The 17,913-nt window shown below is 41.1% G+C and overlaps 1 protein-coding gene across 1 annotated transcript; it reads right to left on the reverse strand.

The window, feature by feature from the left end:
- Positions 1 to 715: 715 nt before the first annotated feature.
- LOC133665014 (tricarboxylate transport protein A, mitochondrial-like) lies at positions 716 to 17,205 on the reverse strand. The gene is made up of 9 exons (XM_062070156.1): positions 16,978 to 17,205; positions 16,768 to 16,875; positions 13,383 to 13,482; positions 7,143 to 7,281; positions 6,985 to 7,069; positions 6,806 to 6,910; positions 3,064 to 3,179; positions 2,918 to 2,991; positions 716 to 1,993 (listed from the first exon to the last, which is right to left on the reverse strand). Exons 1-9 carry the CDS (start codon positions 17,126 to 17,128, stop codon positions 1,870 to 1,872), a joined length of 1,002 nt encoding a protein of 333 aa, XP_061926140.1. The 5' UTR covers positions 17,129 to 17,205; the 3' UTR covers positions 716 to 1,869.
- Positions 17,206 to 17,913: the final 708 nt, after the last annotated feature.

Below are 17,913 nucleotides of genomic sequence, written 5' to 3' on the forward strand. Positions count from 1 at the left end.
AGTCAACAAACTAAAGACATAAACAAGTTGTGACAATGTTCATGACACATCACCTGCTGCATGTTTCCTCACCTCATTAATTCTCAGTCACAGCAGCTGATGGATGCTGTTTTGAGAAAATGAAAGTAACATCAAATAGTTTTTCTCCTTCGTTGTGTACTTTCAGTGTGGGGACGAGTGCGTCTGTCTCCCAATATTGTCCACACCTGTCTCCATCTAAACACAGCAGTGCGCTCTTAAACACACGCCAGGAAGCGAGGGAAAAATTTCGTTAAACCAAGCGCTCGGCTTCGTTTACTCCTAAGGGGAAATCTCCGCAGCAAAGTCCGTGTAGTTTGTCCGCCATGATTATCAAGCAAAACGACGCTAGTGCACATGCGTCTGACTTCGTGTTGCCGAAAATGCATTAATAAATGACGGTTTTTCGGTATTTAAAAAATTAGACGGTATTACTAATTGTTTGGAATTTTATCGTAAATTATCATTATACCCTTTACCGTTACAGCCGTAGTCCATTAACAAGTAAAAAGTCAAGAGCGGTCACGGCATGTTCTTTCTGCAAATGTTAGTACATTTTTTGGGCATTACGGCAAACGACGAGGGCGGTCGCGGCAGTTGCCGCGGTTAAATTCAAGCCCTGACCCAGGAAGCCATCTCTGAAAGCCCCCACACTATCTTCCATTAAAAAACCACTCTTGTTTAAATAATGACACCAGCAAGGTTTTATTTCAACATACCACACGACAAAGTCTCCATCTTAGTTATTGTCTACCTGATGTACTTTTTGTAACAGTCAAAACAATCGCACAGGTCCATGTTGACGCCAACAAATGTGCGCACACACACGCACAGAGTAACAATTTGAACAATGTAGTGCTGCTCAAGATGCAAAATGGGATCAGGTTTTGGCAAAAAGGGGACTTGAAGGCTTCTGTGCAAGGCAGAGCGGTTTTCACTCAGATCCAAACTTCCAAAATGTTAGCTTATTTGGTCATTGAGCCTGTCAAGTTCCTTCGTCAAGCCCGTGTAAACATTAAATTAGACATGAATGAGACATGAGACACACTGTTGGCATACAAAGAGTTAATGAGAACAATAAATAGTTGTAAAAACATAAAAAAAACACTGCAATCATTTTAAGACGAAGAAGAAGCTTTCACCATTTTTACCCAAAGCTTAAAGACGACTTGGACTCAATTTAGCAGCGACTCTTGGCAAAACGACAGAAAGCATGGGATACTTAAAGCTAACGTGCTAACCAGCATCGGTGGATACACTGCACCGTGTACGCTACATGTGAAGAATAGAACGTGAACATTTTTGTGCCATCATTGTGACCCCAACTGTCTTTTCCCCAGTCCACCACCCCCAGTTAACCCAAAGACACGTTTTCGGTGTTAGTACTAAACGCTTAGCCCGCATACCTGTGACAAAACAAAAACACCCCTTACACGATATGGACAAAATTATTAGAATGTGCTAACCCAAGAGCCTGGGATTCTTCATCTCATCACATTTTCTATGCTGGGTAAAGACCCTTTCTTGTCCCCAGTGAACAAAGCAAGGTCCGTAAATGCATGCTTGGATGAGTTTATGAATGTTATATCCTAATGATTTTGTCCACACAGAGCACAAACAAAATCTCCCTTTCTGGACGCAGTCAAGTTTCTGTCCATTTGTCGTTCATAACTTTGGTTGATGATTCTTCTTCTTTTTGACTTCACTGCTAAAAAAAAACCCACTCCAAATTGCATTCTACACACCTTATCGGCGTGTTCAGTCCCTGAAATGTTTTGACGCGTAAGGTGAAAGTAGTCGAGCGGCTTCACTGGTCTTGAGATTGCGCTTTTTTGGGGCACTTCAGACTTTCTAGTGCGCCTCGGGGGTCTGCCACACGTTGTTGAGCAGTTTGACCACCTCCTCGTAGATGACAAAGACGATGGCCACGTCCAAGCACACACGGCCGAGCCGGGGGACAGTCCCTTTGTAGAACCTTGGAGCGGGAGAGGAGGAAGTTAGAACCAGAGATGTCCAATAATGGCTTTTTTGCCAATATCCGATATTCCTATATTGTCCAACTCTTAATTACCGATACTGATATCAACCGATACTGTTATATACAGTCATGGAATTAACACATAATTATGCCTAATTTTGTTGTGATGCCCCGCTGGATGCATTAAACAATGTAACAAGGTTTTCCAAAATAAACCAACTCAAATTATGGAAAAAAATGCCAACATGGCACTGCCATATTTATTATTGAAGTCACAAAGTGCATTATTTTTTTTAACATGCCTCAAAAGAGCAGCTTGGAATTTGGGACATGCTCTCCCTGAGAGAGCAGGAGGAGGTTGAGGTGGGCTGGGTTTATAGGGGGTGGCGGGGGGTGTATATTGTAGCGTCCCGGAAGAGTTAGTGCTGCTAGGGGTTCTGGGTATTTGTTCTGTTGTGTTTATGTTGTGTTACGGTGCGGATGTTCTCCTGAAATGTGTTTGTCATTCTTGTTTGGTGTGGGTTCACAGTGTGGCGCATATTTGTAACAGTGTTAAAGTTGTTTATACGGTCACCCTCAGTGTGACCTGTATGGCTGTTGACCAAGTATGCCTTGCATTCACTTGTGCGTGTGAAAATCCGTAGATATTATGTGACTGGGCCGGCACGCAAAGGCAGTGCCTTTAAGGTTTATTGGCGCTCTGTACTTCTCCCTACGTCCGTGTACACAGCGGCGTTTTAAAAAGTCATACATTTTACTTTTTGAAACAGATACCGATCATTTTGAAACCGATACCGATAATTTCCAATATTACATTTTAAACCATTTATCGGCTGATAATATCGGCAGTCCGATATTATCGGACATCTCTAGTTAGAACCACAGGAAATTGCGTCAGGAACAGAATCTAAGGTCACTCACGCCAGCGGTCCTTCTTGTTTGAGGATCTGGAAGGCACAGTCCAGAGTGTTCCTGTAGCGGTGGGCATCCAGACCCTTCAAAAGCACACATCTGTCTTAAGACATGGACAACCTTGCCAGTTAGATGACCAAAAGTGCCCTACTGACCTGCATCCTGGTTTTCACCACGTCCAAAGGTGTGTTTCCAAAAACGCTGGCGGCTCCCGCTGTGGCTCCAAACATGGCCGTGACGATAGGGTGCAGTTCTTTTCTGGTGTCGTCACCTTAGTGGAGCGATCCAAACGCAGAATGGGAATTCAAGCGAACAACATTCCGAATAGAGTCCCAGCTTGGACTTGATCGATCCTACCAGTTCAGTACTTGGTTGTCACTAATCCCAAAGCTTTTCTTAATTTTAGCAAATTGTGTCTAACAACTGTTTCTTGTGGTGCTCCAGTTTTTGTCAGAACTTTGGTTGAATATTTCGGAACGTCCTCATTCAACCCGACTCTTGTTTTTACCCTCATCCAGTCACATTTCCAGCCACTTTTGTCAGTCTAGTTTAGTTTAGTCTTTATTTGAAGGGACAATGCACAGAAACATTAAGCTCAAAGACAGATATGTTCTGTACCAGATTATAGCTAAATAGCTCATTTCCATCTGCCGTCCCTGACTACCTAAATTAAAGGGATACAATAATCATGCAATAAAATTATGACAATAAAATCATACTATAGCATGTAATCAAATTAAGAAAAGTCATAAAATGCCCTTTCATGGACACATACTTAATATACAATACAACCACACATAATTTACATCATCACACAAAGACAATACATGCTCTTGTTCACATCTGTCATTATTTGTAAAAACAACCATGATTTTAACAGACACACCTCACAATTTACAACAAAAATGCTCTCATGGATAAATATAATACACATTAAGTTGATGTGTCAAACATAGTGCCCACCTTAGTGACCGTGTGAGCAGCTTGGATTGCTCCAAAGCCACTTTTTAACTTCAATTGTGAATGAAGAGTAATCTGTTAGACTTTTCAAGTTTGTTGTGAGGTCGTTCCATTCCTTTATGGCTTTATATGAAAAGGCTGATTGTGCAAAAGAGGTTTTACATCTGGGTACACTACACTGCCCCCTGGTGGAGGCTCGTGTGTTTCTAGTTGTCACAGCAGATGTAAACTGGACAAAGTGCTTAAAGGCCTACTGAAATGAATTTTTTAAATTTAAACGGGGATAGCAGATCTATTCTATGTGTCATACTTGATCATTTCGCGATATTGCCATATTTTTGCTGAAAGGATTTAGTATAGAACAACGACGATAAAGATTGCAACTTTTGGTAAAAAAAGTTAAAAAAAGGCTTGCCCCTACCGGAAGTAGCGTGACGTAGTCAGTTGAACATATACGCAAAGTTCCCTATTGTTTACAATGATGGCCGCATGAAGTGAGAGAGATTCGGACCGAGAAAGCGACAATTTCCCCATTAATTTGAGCGAGGATGAAAGATTTGTGGATGAGTAAAGTGCAAGTGAAGGACTAGTGGGGAGTTGAAGCTATTCAGATAGGGAAGATGCTGTGAGAGCCGGGGGTGACCTGATATTCAGCTGGGAATGACTACAACAGTAAATAAACACAAGACATATATATACTCTATTAGCCACAACACAACCAGGCTTATATTTAATATGCCACAAATTAATCCTGCATAAAAACACCTGCGTGTTTGTTATGCTAGCTCCTAGCTCCTCTGCTAGCTCCTAGCTCCATAGAACACGCCAATACAATTCAAACACCTGATCAACACACACAATCACTCAGCCCAAAAGACCGTTCACCTAACCCAAGGTTCATAAAGCTTATATATTTTTAAAAAGTTACGTACGTGACGCGCACGTACGGTACGGTACGTGTTATGCTAGCTCCTAGCTCCTATGCTAGCTCCTAGCTCCATAGAACACGCCAATACAATTCAAACACCTGATCAACACACACAATCACTCAGCCCAAAAGACCGTTCACCTAACCCAAGGTTCATAAAGCTTATATATTTTTAAAAAGTTACGTACGTGACGCGCACGTACGGTACGGTACGTGTTATGCTAGCTCCTAGCTCCTATGCTAGCTCCTAGCTCCATAGAACACGCCAATACAATTCAAACACCTGATCAACACACACAATCACTCAGCCCAAAAGACCGTTCACCTAACCCAAGGTTCATAAAGCTTATATATTTTTAAAAAGTTACGTACATACGCAAAAAAAAGTTGCGCACATACGGTCAAGCGATCAAATGTTTAGAAGCCAAAGCTGCATACTCACAGTAGCACGTCTGCGTCTTTGTCATCCAAATCAAAGTAATCCTGGTAAGAGTCTGTGTTGTCCCAGTTCTCTACAGGCGTCTGTGTATCGAAGTCAAAAGTCCTCCTGGTTAGAGTCTCTGTTATCCGAGTTCTTCCATCTTGACTGCATCTTTCGGGAATGTAAACAAAGAAGCGCCGGCTGTGTACTGTTGTGGCTGACTACGTTCGAAAAATACGTCCATTTCGCACCGACAACTTTCTTCTTTGCTTGCTCAGCTTCCTTCTCCATAATGCAATGAACATGATTGAAACAGATTCACGAACACAGATGTCCAGAATACTGAGGAATTATGAAATGAAAACAGAGCTTTTTCGTATTGGCTTCAATGTGGAAGGCATACCCGTGTTCGCCGGTCTACGTCACGCGCATACGTCATCCTCAGAGGCGTTTCGAACCGGAAGTTTAGCGGCAAATTTAAAATGTCACTTTATAAGTTAACCCGGCCGTATTGGCATGTGTTATAATGTTAAGATTTCATCATTGATATATAAACTATCAGACTGCGTGGTCGGTAGTAGTGGGTTTCAGTAGGCCTTTAAGTGGCACTGGTGCAGTGTTATTTAGGGTTGTGCAAAAGAGGTTTTACATCTGGGTACGCTACACTGCCCCCTGGTGGAGGCTCGTGTGTTTCTAGTCGTCACAGTAGATGTAAACTGGACAAAGTGCTTAAGTGGCGCTGGTGCAGTGTTATTTAGGATTTGATGGGCCATTCGTATTGATGCTCATCTTTGAATGTTAGCTAAATTTAACAATCTATATTTTTGGAGAACTAAACCGTGATGGTGGTGTTGTGGTTTTCGGTCAACGATTTTGAGCGATTGTTCGTGCAAAGTTTCCAATGGCCTCAGTGTCATTTTGCTTGCCTGGACCAACATGTTATACAATAATAAAAACGAGGCATAATCATTGCATTAAAATAAGTTTGAGCTGCCAGTCTTTGTATGTGCACAATATTGCGCAAAAGCTTTAGATATGATTGGATATAAATAACTACAATACTATACAGTTTGCTTCCAAAAATTCCATAGTCACCCAATGGTAGGGGTACCCAGATCCTTTGCCTGTAAACCATCCTGTTACAAAGTTTGATTTGAAATGGGTTTTTTGCAAACTGCATCTGGCCTACTAGCGGTGACCTGAGACTTTCAAACGAACACTGACAGATTCTACGACAATCAAATACCGTATTTTTCGGAGTATAAGTCGCACCGGCCGAAAATGCATAATAAAGAAGGAAAAAAACATATATAAGTCGCACTGGAGTATAAGTCGCATTTTTTGTGGAAATGTATACGTTTCTATACGTTTACCAAACAATCTGTCACTCCTAATCGCTAAATCCGATGAAATCTTATACATCTAGTCTCTTACGTGAATGAGCTAAATAATATTATTTGATATTTTACGGTAATGTGTTAATAATTTTACACATAAGTCGCTCCTGAGTATAAGTCGCACCCCCGGCCAAACTATGAAAAAAACTGCGACTTATAGTCCGAAAAATACGGTAATGTGTTCGTCATACCTTTGTACCAGTTGCGCAGCGCATTCATCACATAGAATCGGATGGCCTGATTGGTTCCCTGCTTAAGCACCGTCGCCGTCAGACCTTGATACGTCCCCCGCACACCTGCGTTACAAAACCGGACCCGTGTTGCTCGCCATCATTAGGACCAATGATGTCTTACGGGCCTTAAGTCCCACCTTGCTCTCTGATGATCTCGCTGACGCCGTGAAAGAAGCCTCTGTAGCGAGGCCTGAGCGAGCACTGGTCGTGGATCATCTTCACCTGTGGGACGGCACAACCGTCACATGACCCGTCATCGCCTCACAAAAGTGCCCTCGCCGACTACTCCACCCACCTTAAGCGTTTCCATGGGGCACACGATGAAAATGGCTTCTGTGATGCCTGCTCCCAAACCGCACACGAGGCTCCCCTTGTTGTCCAGCCGGCCCGTGGCGTCCCGCATGGGATTGCTGAGGATCTCGAAAGTGCCGAATCTGCGTGGGGTGGGGACAGAGAGCCATGACGGCGTTGACGATGTGAGTATTTCAGCTTATTTTCTTCAATTGCCTGTCAATACTAGCATTTTTTGCACTTTCAAGCCCCCCAAACTGTATTACCCCGCATATGTGAACACTTGAAAACAAATGGTAAATTGGTTATACTTGTATAGCGCTTTTCTACCATTTTAAGGACCTCAAAGCGCTTTGACACTATTTCCACATTCACCCATTCTCACACACATTCACACACTGATGATTGAAAACAAATTCAAATCCTTTTCGAATTGAATAAAAGTGGCGGCTTCAATTTGTTGAATTCACATTCATGCTTTGTTCAATCTGTACATCAACTCATAATTCAATTCCGATTCTTTGGGTTATGATTCGATTCAGAATAGATTCCTGATTCAACAAAATTATCCATTCAAACAGATTCTCGCAACATATTTACTAGTATATGAATTACAATGAAACCTTTTCAAAACAGATTACAGTAGCTCACCTTGGCTAATGACATATCCGCACAGAGAGTAGGCGCAGATATGGTTGTAAAAATGTGTTTCAAATAGTTTTTTTAAACATTTTAATTTGATTTAGAATCATTATAAATACAAAACTCAAAACCAGTGAAGTTGGCACGTTGTGTAAATGGTAAATAAAAACAGAATACAATGATTTGCAAATCCCTTTCAACCTATATTCAATTGAATAGACTGCAAAGACAAGATACTTAACGTTCGAACTGGTAAACGTTGTTATTTTTTGCAAATATTAGCTCATTTGGAATTTGATGCCTGCATCATGTTTAAAAAAAGCTGACTGATAAAGTTGAGGAATGCTCATCAAAGACTTATTTGGAACATCCCACAGGTGAACAGGCTAATTGGGAACAGGTGGGTGTCGGGATTGGGTATAAAAGCAGCTTCCATGAAAGGCTCAGTCATTCACAAACAAGGATGGGGCGAGGGTCACCACTTTCTGAACAAATGCGTGAGCAAATTGTTTAAGAACAACATTTCTCAACCAGCTATTGCAAGGAATTTAGGGATTTCACCATCCACGGTCAGTAATATCATCAAAAGGTTCAGAGAATCTGGAGAAATCACTGCACGTAAGCAGCAAGGCTGAAAATCAACATTGAATGCCCGTGACCTTTGATCCCTCAGGTGGTACTGCATCAAAAAGCGACATCAGTGTGCAAAGGATATCACCACATGGGCTCAGGACACTCCCGAAAACCACTGTCAGTAACTACAGTTGGTCGCTACATCTGTAAGTGCAAGTTAAAACTCTACTATGCAAAGCGAAAGCCATTTATCAACAACACCCAGAAATGCCGCCGGCTTCACTGGGCCCGAGCTCATCTAAAATAAACTGATGCAAAGTGTTCTGTGGTCTGATGAGTCCACATTTCACATTATTTTTAGAAACTGGACGTCGTGTCCTGTTTTTATTTACGAATGACACAACGTGCCAACTTCACTGGTTTTGCAATAACTGATTCGTACGTGAATTGTTTTTTCAGCACCCCTATTAATCTGTAATTAATCCCTAATTAATCTTTAACCACAACAAGATTCACTTGGTCTGAGATTGACTTTTCCCAGATTAAGAATCAAGACTTCTTCACACCATTCATTCGTTTTGTAGGATCCAGATCAGTCGACATGTTTGTTGATTTGGTTTATTTATGGCGTCTACACCTTCTCAAGGAAACCCCAGTAAGAAGCAAAACAGAACTACAAAAAGTCTGCTAGTGTGAAATATCCAAAGAGGACCAAGGTTAGTTTATTTGAAAATACAACGCGGGAATAACACTTAATAAGACCACCTTCCAAACCCATTGCTTTGTGTTCACAATGCTCTCTCTGGTTAAGTAAACCCAGAACAAAACGAAGATTCATTCCGGAGGAGGTGCTCGCTTTTTGTTTTGCTTTTGCAAAGGAAATTTTTTGAATCTTAAAATGGAACTGCATTTATTTTGGAATTGTGCCTATCATTCACAATCCTTATCATAGACAATAACACGTTTTCCTTTTTTTAACAATGCAGCTAATGGGAGTACTCTATTGTGTAATAAAAACCCTCTGTAAAAAAATAAATAAAAAAAAACACCCAAAAAGCGCCAACAATACTCCATTCACAGCTTGTGACCTGAATGTTAACCAAGCATTAGCAATATTGTTTTTATAAGCGCTGACGCAGACAAATTATTTTTAGAAGCGCCGTGATCACAAAACGCTAACTATCTTATGCTGCTATATTGACATATTAAACTGCTGCGTCACCTCTGAGTTGGTAAAAGTTAATTCTAGATTATAAATCATGCCTCTCACCTGGATAGTAGAACATTGTGGACATAAACCAAGAAGTTGGTCAACTTCGACATCCGACTTAAACACGGAGACGGCAAAAAAAACGCTCGTTTGCGGCACCTTTTCTTTCTTTTCTTTTTTATCTTTACTGAGGAATATGGATAATTTTTCATTTAAATAGGAAGATCCAATGAGGGCAGACATTGTACAGTAAGTGATTGTTTTAATATGTTCATAGTTTATATGTCTTATTTAGCACTTAGCAATATTTGCTACATGATGCTTAGTATTTTAAAGTTGGATGTGATTTGCTCACAGCTTCTAGAACTTGTAGATCATCCTCATTATATTCAGGCTCAAAATATACGTTTCTGAATCATCATTTGCGCCAAAGTAATGTTTGTTGTCTCATGAAGTCTGCCATGATTAATAGTGTTGTTAAAGGGCTACTGAAAGCCACTACTACCGACCACGCAGTCTGATAGTTTATATATCAATGATGAAATCTTAACATTGCAACACATGCTAATACGGCCGGCCGGGTTAACTTACGAAGTGCAATTTTGAATTTCACGCTAAACTTCCGGTTGAAAACGTCTATGTATGATGACGTATGCGCGTGACGTCAATCGTTGAAACGGAAGTATGCGGACACCATTGAATCCAATACAAAAAGCTCTGTTTTCATCTCAAAATTCCACAGTATTCTGGACATCTGTGTTGGTGAATCTTTTGCAATTTGTTTAATGAACAATGAAGACTGCAAAGAAGAAAGCTTTAGGTGGGATCGGTGTATTAGCGGCTGGCTGCAGCAACACAACCAGGAGGACTTTGACTTGGATAGCAGACGCGCTATCCGACGCTAGCCGCCGACCGCATCTATGATCGGGTGAAGTCCTTCGTCGCTCCGTCGATCGCTGGAACGCAGGTGAGCACGGGTGTTGATGAGCAGATGAGGGCTGGCTGGCGTAGGTGGATAGCTAATGTTTTTAGCATAGCTCTGTGAGGTCCCGTTGCTAAGTTAGCTTCAATGGCGTCGTTAGCAACAGCATTGTTAAGCTTCGCCAGGCTGGAAAGCATTAACCGTGTATTTACAGGTTCATGGTTTAATAGTATTGTTGATTTTCTGTCTATCCTTCCAGTCAGGGGTTTATTTCTTTTGTTTCTATATGCAGTTAAGCCCGATGCTATCACGTTAGCTCCGTAGCTAAAGAGCTTCGCGGATGTATTGTCGTGGAGATAAAAGTCACTGTGAATGTCCATTTCGCGTTCTCGACTCTCATTTTCAAGAGGATATAGTATCCGAGGTGGTTTAAAATACAAATCCGTGATCCACAATAGAAAAAGGAGAGAGTGTGGAATCCAATGAGCCAGCTTGTACCTAAGTTACGGTCAGAGCGAAAAAAGATGCGTCCTGCACTGCACTCTAGTCCTTCACTCTCACGTTCCTCATCCACGAATCTTTCATCCTGGCTCAAATTAATGGGGTAATCGTCGCTTTCTCGGTCCGAATCGCTCTCGCTGCTGGTGTAAACAATGGGGAAATGTGAGGAGCCTTTCAACCTGTGACGTCACGCTACTTCCGGTACAGGCAAGGCTTTTTTTATCAGCGACCAAAAGTTGCGAACTTTATCGTCAATGTTCTCTACTAAATCCTTTCAGCAAAAATATGGCAATATCGCGAAATGATCAAGTATGACACATAGAATAGATCTGCTATCCCCGTTTAAATAAAAAAAATTCATTTCAGTAGGCCTTTAAAGAGAAAATGTAATATTGTGATGCGTCTGTGAAATGAATACACCGCCATATGCTTGAAATTAGTAAAATACATAAACATAAGATGTTATCATGGACGTTACTACATTACATATAAACTTACAGCATGTATATAAAATGCTGATGAAGGTTTCTGGGTGTTTTAGAGCACTTTATCGGCGAAATAGCGCGACTCTCAATCAATCAATCAATGTTTATTTATATAGCCCTAAATCACAAGTGTCTCAAAGGGCTGTAATTGACTCCATTGTTCAGTAGTGTGCCGTCAGGGCCAGCAAGGCTTTCTCTGGTGGCCTAACATAACCAGAAATCATGATCATAATTAAAGATAAGACATTTTGAATTTACTCTCCCTAAATATCTAAAATAATTCATTCTCTTCATGTCATATTATGCTCCTTCCAGCGCTGTAGTTTTTAGGTTATAGAGTTTTTATCCACTTAGAATTCAGCTAGCTTATGTTGCCATGCTGTACGAAATCTGCCCGGGGCCTTCAGAATCAACAATGCGGGCGTGTGTCAGTTGTTAGAATAATTGTATCTTAAGTTATCACAAAACTTTGTGTTTCAATGAGTTCCCGGCGAGAAGACAAAAGCTGTCTTTGAACCTACCAAGCAGAAGGCTTGTAAAACTCCACTGTGTAGGATGGGAAGCAACATGAAAGTGTTCTGTTTCTTTCATGTATTGTAATCAACAGAAAGATATTGTCATGACCCAAGAACTACAAAGCGGAGAGGAAGCAGGGCCTGACTCCCCTCAAGACGACCTTTTCTGTGAGCCGTTTTACGACCTTTTCTGTGAAGTCTTTTACGACCTTTTCTTTGAACTGTTCTGTAACCAAAGGCGATGGCTGTTTACGACCCACGGCCCTTAGAAACAGCTGTTGCCATGTAATCAGGGAAAGTCCAAATAAAAGAGGTGACGTACAATATTTCGCCAGAGCGTGCTGGAGACCGAACAAGAGTACAGCCCAGACGTTTCTCCTCAAATTGAGCCAAATTGAATTCTGTCTCTGTTTAATTCTTTGCTTCTTGTCTTGTTTAATAGATGTCATCAGTGTTTGAACCTGACATCAGTGAACGGACACAAACATTTGACAAACAGTTGCGATAGCCAAACAGATCACGAGTTGTTGTCAGTAAGGCCTTCTAGCTGGCCTAAGCAGATATGTATTGTGATGTCATGAGCTAGGTAACATAACAACTCCATTACCTAGCATGCCACAGTTGTGGCATGCTAGGTAATGCGCAGTAGTCTTGTTTAGGTTGTTGAATGTAAACATGCCGGCATCTTAATGTTATTGACAAGCACGCTGTGGAGTAAAGTTTAAGAACTCAACCAACACGCCTTGTCGGCATCTTTTATGATTAGACAAGACAACACATATATTTGCAAGGCCATTTCCAAGAAGGACAAAGAGAAACTACATCTTGTGAGACGATGTTGGCCAACCCCGGAACCTCGCTCAACTGTCCCTGCGATGAAATGTGAGTTCAGATATTTTATTTCTTAATTTTTCCATGTTTAATATGTTTTTTGCAAATTTAAATTTTGACAGTACCACATAAGATGTGTCTTAATTGTTGATGCGGGTTTATTGATTTTTAAATGTGCCAGAAAATAACCCGTTGTGTACACTGTTAATGTGTTTCAATGGACAGTAGTGTGTAAATGTGTTTCCGTATAGTATTTCTCCAGCAATGGTCATGTGGGGACATAAATGATGGTAATTTGAGAGGTAATCATTGAAGTCGGACATCACTGAAGGCCTAGGTGGGAAACGCGCGGCCCACCACTGCCATTGTTAGCTGACTTTTGCTAATACTTATTTATGATTTAGAATGCATCAAAAAGAAAAATGTGTTCTGGTCGGACCCAAGAATTGAGATTGATAGGCAAAATTCCAAAGAAATTGCAGTTTCCCGTTTAAGATAAAAATGCTGCTTAGTTCTAAAACAAAATAGGATTGGTGGACGTGTGCCAAAAGCTGTGTGCGTTCACCTCACTGCAGATTTGGGAATTGATCCGTAGAGGAGCGAACTGAGACCTCGATACAAGCCCCTGAGACCATGATCCTGCACAGTCAGCTTCACGCAGTCACCTGCCAACACACACACACGTTAGAACAGGGGTCGGCAACCCAAAACGTTGAAAGAGCCATATTGGACCAAAAATACAAAAAACAAATCTGTCTGGAGCCGCAAAAAAATCAAAAGCCGTATATAAGTGTTATAATGAAGGCAACACATGATGTAAGTGTCTATATTAGCTATAATAGCCTACTATCAAAATGACAGTGTCGCAGACAAATCTTCGTTGACAGAAATTTAATATTTATTCTACACATTTTTACAACATTAGAAGCCATTAGTAAATCAGAAGCTACTCAGAAGGTGAGATAACTCCTGGAAATGACTGGCTTTTAATGGCCAAAGGTATAGATGTGCATGTCCAAGTTAAAGGAAACTGTCTTCTTTCAATAGATTTATTACAATCTTTGGCAAGCTAGGTAATGTTTGCTGTGGTCTGGAACAACATGGCACACAAACTATCTGAAATTCAGCAATATTACATACAGATAATGTGTCATGAGAAATTATATACAAAAAGGATAAAAGTAAAGAGCTCAAATATACCTACAAATGAGGCATAATGATGCAACATGTACATACAGCTAGCCTAAATAGCATGTTAGCATTGATTAGCTAGCAGTCATGACTGACCAAATATGCCTGATTAGCACTCCAACAAGTCTATAACATCGACAAAGCGCACCTTTGTACGTTCACGCACAGCAGAAAACATTTGGTGGACAAAATGAGACAAAGGAGTGGAAGATTTCACATGTTAAAGTGTTGCGTCGCAGTCCACACTATGGTGGACTGTGGACAAAACGATGTTCACCAAATACTCTCATCAGTGAAGCATACACACAAACATACAGTCGTGGTCAAAAGTTTACATACACTTGTAAAGAACATAATGTCATGGCTGTCTTGAGTTTCCAATCATTTCTACAACTTGTTTTTAAATCCTTACATGGTCTTGCCCCACCTTACCTCTCTGAGCTGCTCCACCTCTATGCCCCCACCCGGTCCCTCAGGTCAGCTGATCAGCTGATCCTGGAGGTACCCAAATCCAAGCGTAAGCTCAGGGGGGACAGAGCCTTCTCTGTTGCGGGCCCAAAACTCTGGAATGATCTTCCACTTCATGTGAGACAGGCCCCTTCTTTGGCTATTTTTAAGACCCTTCTTAAAACCCATTTTTATTCACTGGCTTTTAACCCAGCATGAGACTTTAAACTGTTTTTAACTTTTAACTTTTTTAACTGCTTTTTATCTAACAAAATTGTTCTTAGGGTAATTTTGTATTTGCTTTTTTAATGTGTATTTTACTTCTGTTTTAAATTTTATTTTTTAGTCTGTCCTTTGCCTTTATTTCTTTGTGGTGTACAGCCCTTTGTTTTTCAACTGTGGTTGTTTTTAAAGGGCTTTATAAATAAAGTTGGTATGGTATGGTATGGTAACTCTTATTTTTTTGTGATAGTGATTGGAGCACATACTTGTTGGTCACAAAAAACCATTCATGAAGTTTGGTTCTTTTATGAATTTATTATGGGTCTACTGGAAATGTGAGCAAATGTGCTGGGTCAAAAGTATACATACAGCAATGTTAATATTTGCTTACATGTCCCTTGGCACGTTTCACTGCAATAAGGCGCTTTTGGTAGCTACAAGCTTCTGCTTGAATTTTTGACCACTCCTCTTGACTAAATTGGTGCAGTTCAGCTAAATGTGTTGGTTTTCTGACATGGACTTGTTTCTTCAGCATTGTCCACACGTTTAAGTCAGGACTATAGGAAGGACATTCTAAAACCTTAATTCTAGCCTGATTTAGCCATTCCTTTACCACTTTTGACGTGTGTTTTGGGTCATTGTCCTGTTGGAACACCCAACTGCGCCCAAGACCCAACCTCCGGGCTGATGATTTTAGGTTGTCCTGAAGAATTTGGAGGTAATCCTCCTTTTTCATTGTCCCATTTACTCTCTGTAAAGCACCAGTTCCATTGGCAGCAAAACAGGCCCAGAGCATAAAACTACCACCACCATGCTTGACGGTAGGTATGGTGTTCCTGGGATTATTTCTGGGTATTGTGGCCAAACAGCTCAATTTTTTCCTCCAGAAGGTCTTATCTTTGTCCATGATGAATTCATAAAAGAACCAAACTTCATGAATGTTTTTTTTGTGACCAACAAGTATGTGCTCCAATCACTCTTATCACAAAAAAATAACAGTTGTAGAAATGATTGGAAACTCAAGACATCCATGACATTATGTCCTTCACAAGTGTATGTAAACTTTTGAACACGACTGTATTAAACCGTGGGTTTTCTCACAATTGGGAAGGTTTGTGTCATGTTTATCCTCAAACAAAACACATACTAAAACAAAAAAAATATTTTCCCCCAACTTTTTCCATTTTCAATTAGAGATGTCCGATAATATCGGACTGACGATATTATCGGCCGATAAATGCTTTAAAATGTGATATCGGAAATTATCGGTATCTGTTTCAAAAAGTTAAATTTATGACTTTTTAAAACGCCGCTGTGTACACGGATGTAGGGAGAAGTACAGAGCGCCAATAAACCTTAAAGGCACTGCCTTTGCATGCCGGCCCAGTCACATAATATCTACGGCTTTTCACACGCTCACAAGTGAATGCAACGCATACTTGGTCAACAGCCATACAGGTCACACTGAGGGTGTCCGTATAAACAACTTTAACACTGTTGCAAATATGCGCCACACTGTGAACCCACACCACACAAGAATGGTAAACACATTTCGAGAGAACATCCGCACCGTAACACAACATAAACACAACAGAACAAATACCCAGAACCCCTTGCAGCACTAACTCTTCCGGGACGCTACAATATACGCCCACCTCAACGTCCTCATGCTCTCTCAGGGAGAGCATGTCCCAAATTCCAAACTGCTGTTTTGAGGCATGTTTAAAAAAAACAATGCACTTTGTGACTTCAATAATAAATATGGCATTTTTTTTCCATAACTTTAGTTGATTTATTTTGGAAAACCTTGTTACATTGTTTAATGCATCCAGTGGGGCATCACAACAAAATTAGGCATAATAATGTGTTAATTCCACGACTGTACAAATCGGTATCGGTTGATATCGGAATCGGTAATTAAGAGTTGGACACTATCGGATATCGGCCAAAAAAAGCCATTATCGGACATCTCTATTTTCAATCCTTTTTTTTTTTTTTTAAATGCTCCAGGGAGCCAGGCTAGGGCGGCACTAAAGAGTCGCGGGTTATAACGTGTGCGGCATTACCAGACCGGAAGTCATGTGACCTACCGATGCCTCGGTACCGTGGAGGATTGGCTCGCTCGTCCAGCTGCAGCTGCGTCTTCACGTACTCCGTGGGGAAGGTGATGCAAATCTCGATGCCGCCCGCGATGCCACCTAAGTGATGAGGAGCAAACATGGTGATTTGTGGCTTTAGTGACCCACTTCCGCTCAGATCTCCTTAACAGATTGTAGCCGGATCAGAATCGAACGTAGCACCTGCTAGGATAGCCTTCCCGGGATGTGTCATCTTCCTGCCGCCGATCGCCGCCGCGGCCAAGCTCCTCCTCGCCGCGTACGACTGCCTCGGGGCCGGCGGAGGACATGGCCGCACACCGTGGGGGAAGAGCTTGTCGAGCGGCGTGGACATCTCGGATAAGAGGCTGTAGTATTAGCGGCGTCTCTCCACCGTGACAACAATAACACAGGCTTGCGAGCGCGCGCCGGCAATGTGGACCGCGGGAGCGAGCGCGGCGGGGGCGGGGTCAATAACATGCAAGGCAGTGGGTCAAGATGATCGGCCCACCTCATTGGTTGGCTCCGTCATGTGACCTGGCGTATGCTGCTGTTGACCAATGAGGAGGAAGCTGATTTATATACAGTAAATGTAGTATAATGTGCATTTGGTTTAAACTATCTTTAATTATTAATTGTTAGATGGCATTACTCAATAGCCTGCAATAAAATTCTGTTTTATAATACAGAGTGACTCATTTTAATTGCAAGTCATTTCCTTAAATAAACAAATGACAGTTGTAATTAGGGGTGTGGGGAAAAAATCGATTCGAAGTCGAATCGCGATTCTCACGTTGTGCGATTCAGAATCGTTTCTCTTTTTTTAAAAATCGATTTTTTAATTTTTTTTAATTAATCAATCCAACAAAACAATACACAGCAATACCATGACAATGCAATCCAATTCCAAAAACAAACCCGACCCAGCAACACTCAGAACTGCAATAAACCGAGCAATTGAGAGGAGACACAAACACGACACAGAACAAACCAAAAGTAGTGAAACAAAAATGAATATTATCAACAACAGTATCAATATTAGTTACAATTTCAACATAGCAGTGATTAAAAATCCCTCATTGACATTATCATTAGACATTTATAAAAAGATAAAAATGAACAATAGTGTCACAGTGGCTT

Source organism: Entelurus aequoreus, linkage group LG14 (genome assembly GCF_033978785.1).
Source record: "Entelurus aequoreus isolate RoL-2023_Sb linkage group LG14, RoL_Eaeq_v1.1, whole genome shotgun sequence".
NCBI lineage: Eukaryota > Metazoa > Chordata > Actinopteri > Syngnathiformes > Syngnathidae > Entelurus > Entelurus aequoreus.

Coding starts and splice junctions, on each gene's coding strand:
- LOC133665014 (XM_062070156.1), bottom strand. CDS start 17,128: ATGTCCACGCCGCTCGACAAGCTCTTCCCCCACGGTGTGCGGCCATGT. Junction 7,282..13,382: donor ATTCCCAAATCTGCAGTGAG/GTGAACGCACAC, acceptor CACCCCACGCAG/ATTCGGCACTTTCGAGATCC. Junction 1,994..2,917: donor AAACAAGAAGGACCGCTGGC/GTGAGTGACCTT, acceptor TCCCGCTCCAAG/GTTCTACAAAGGGACTGTCC.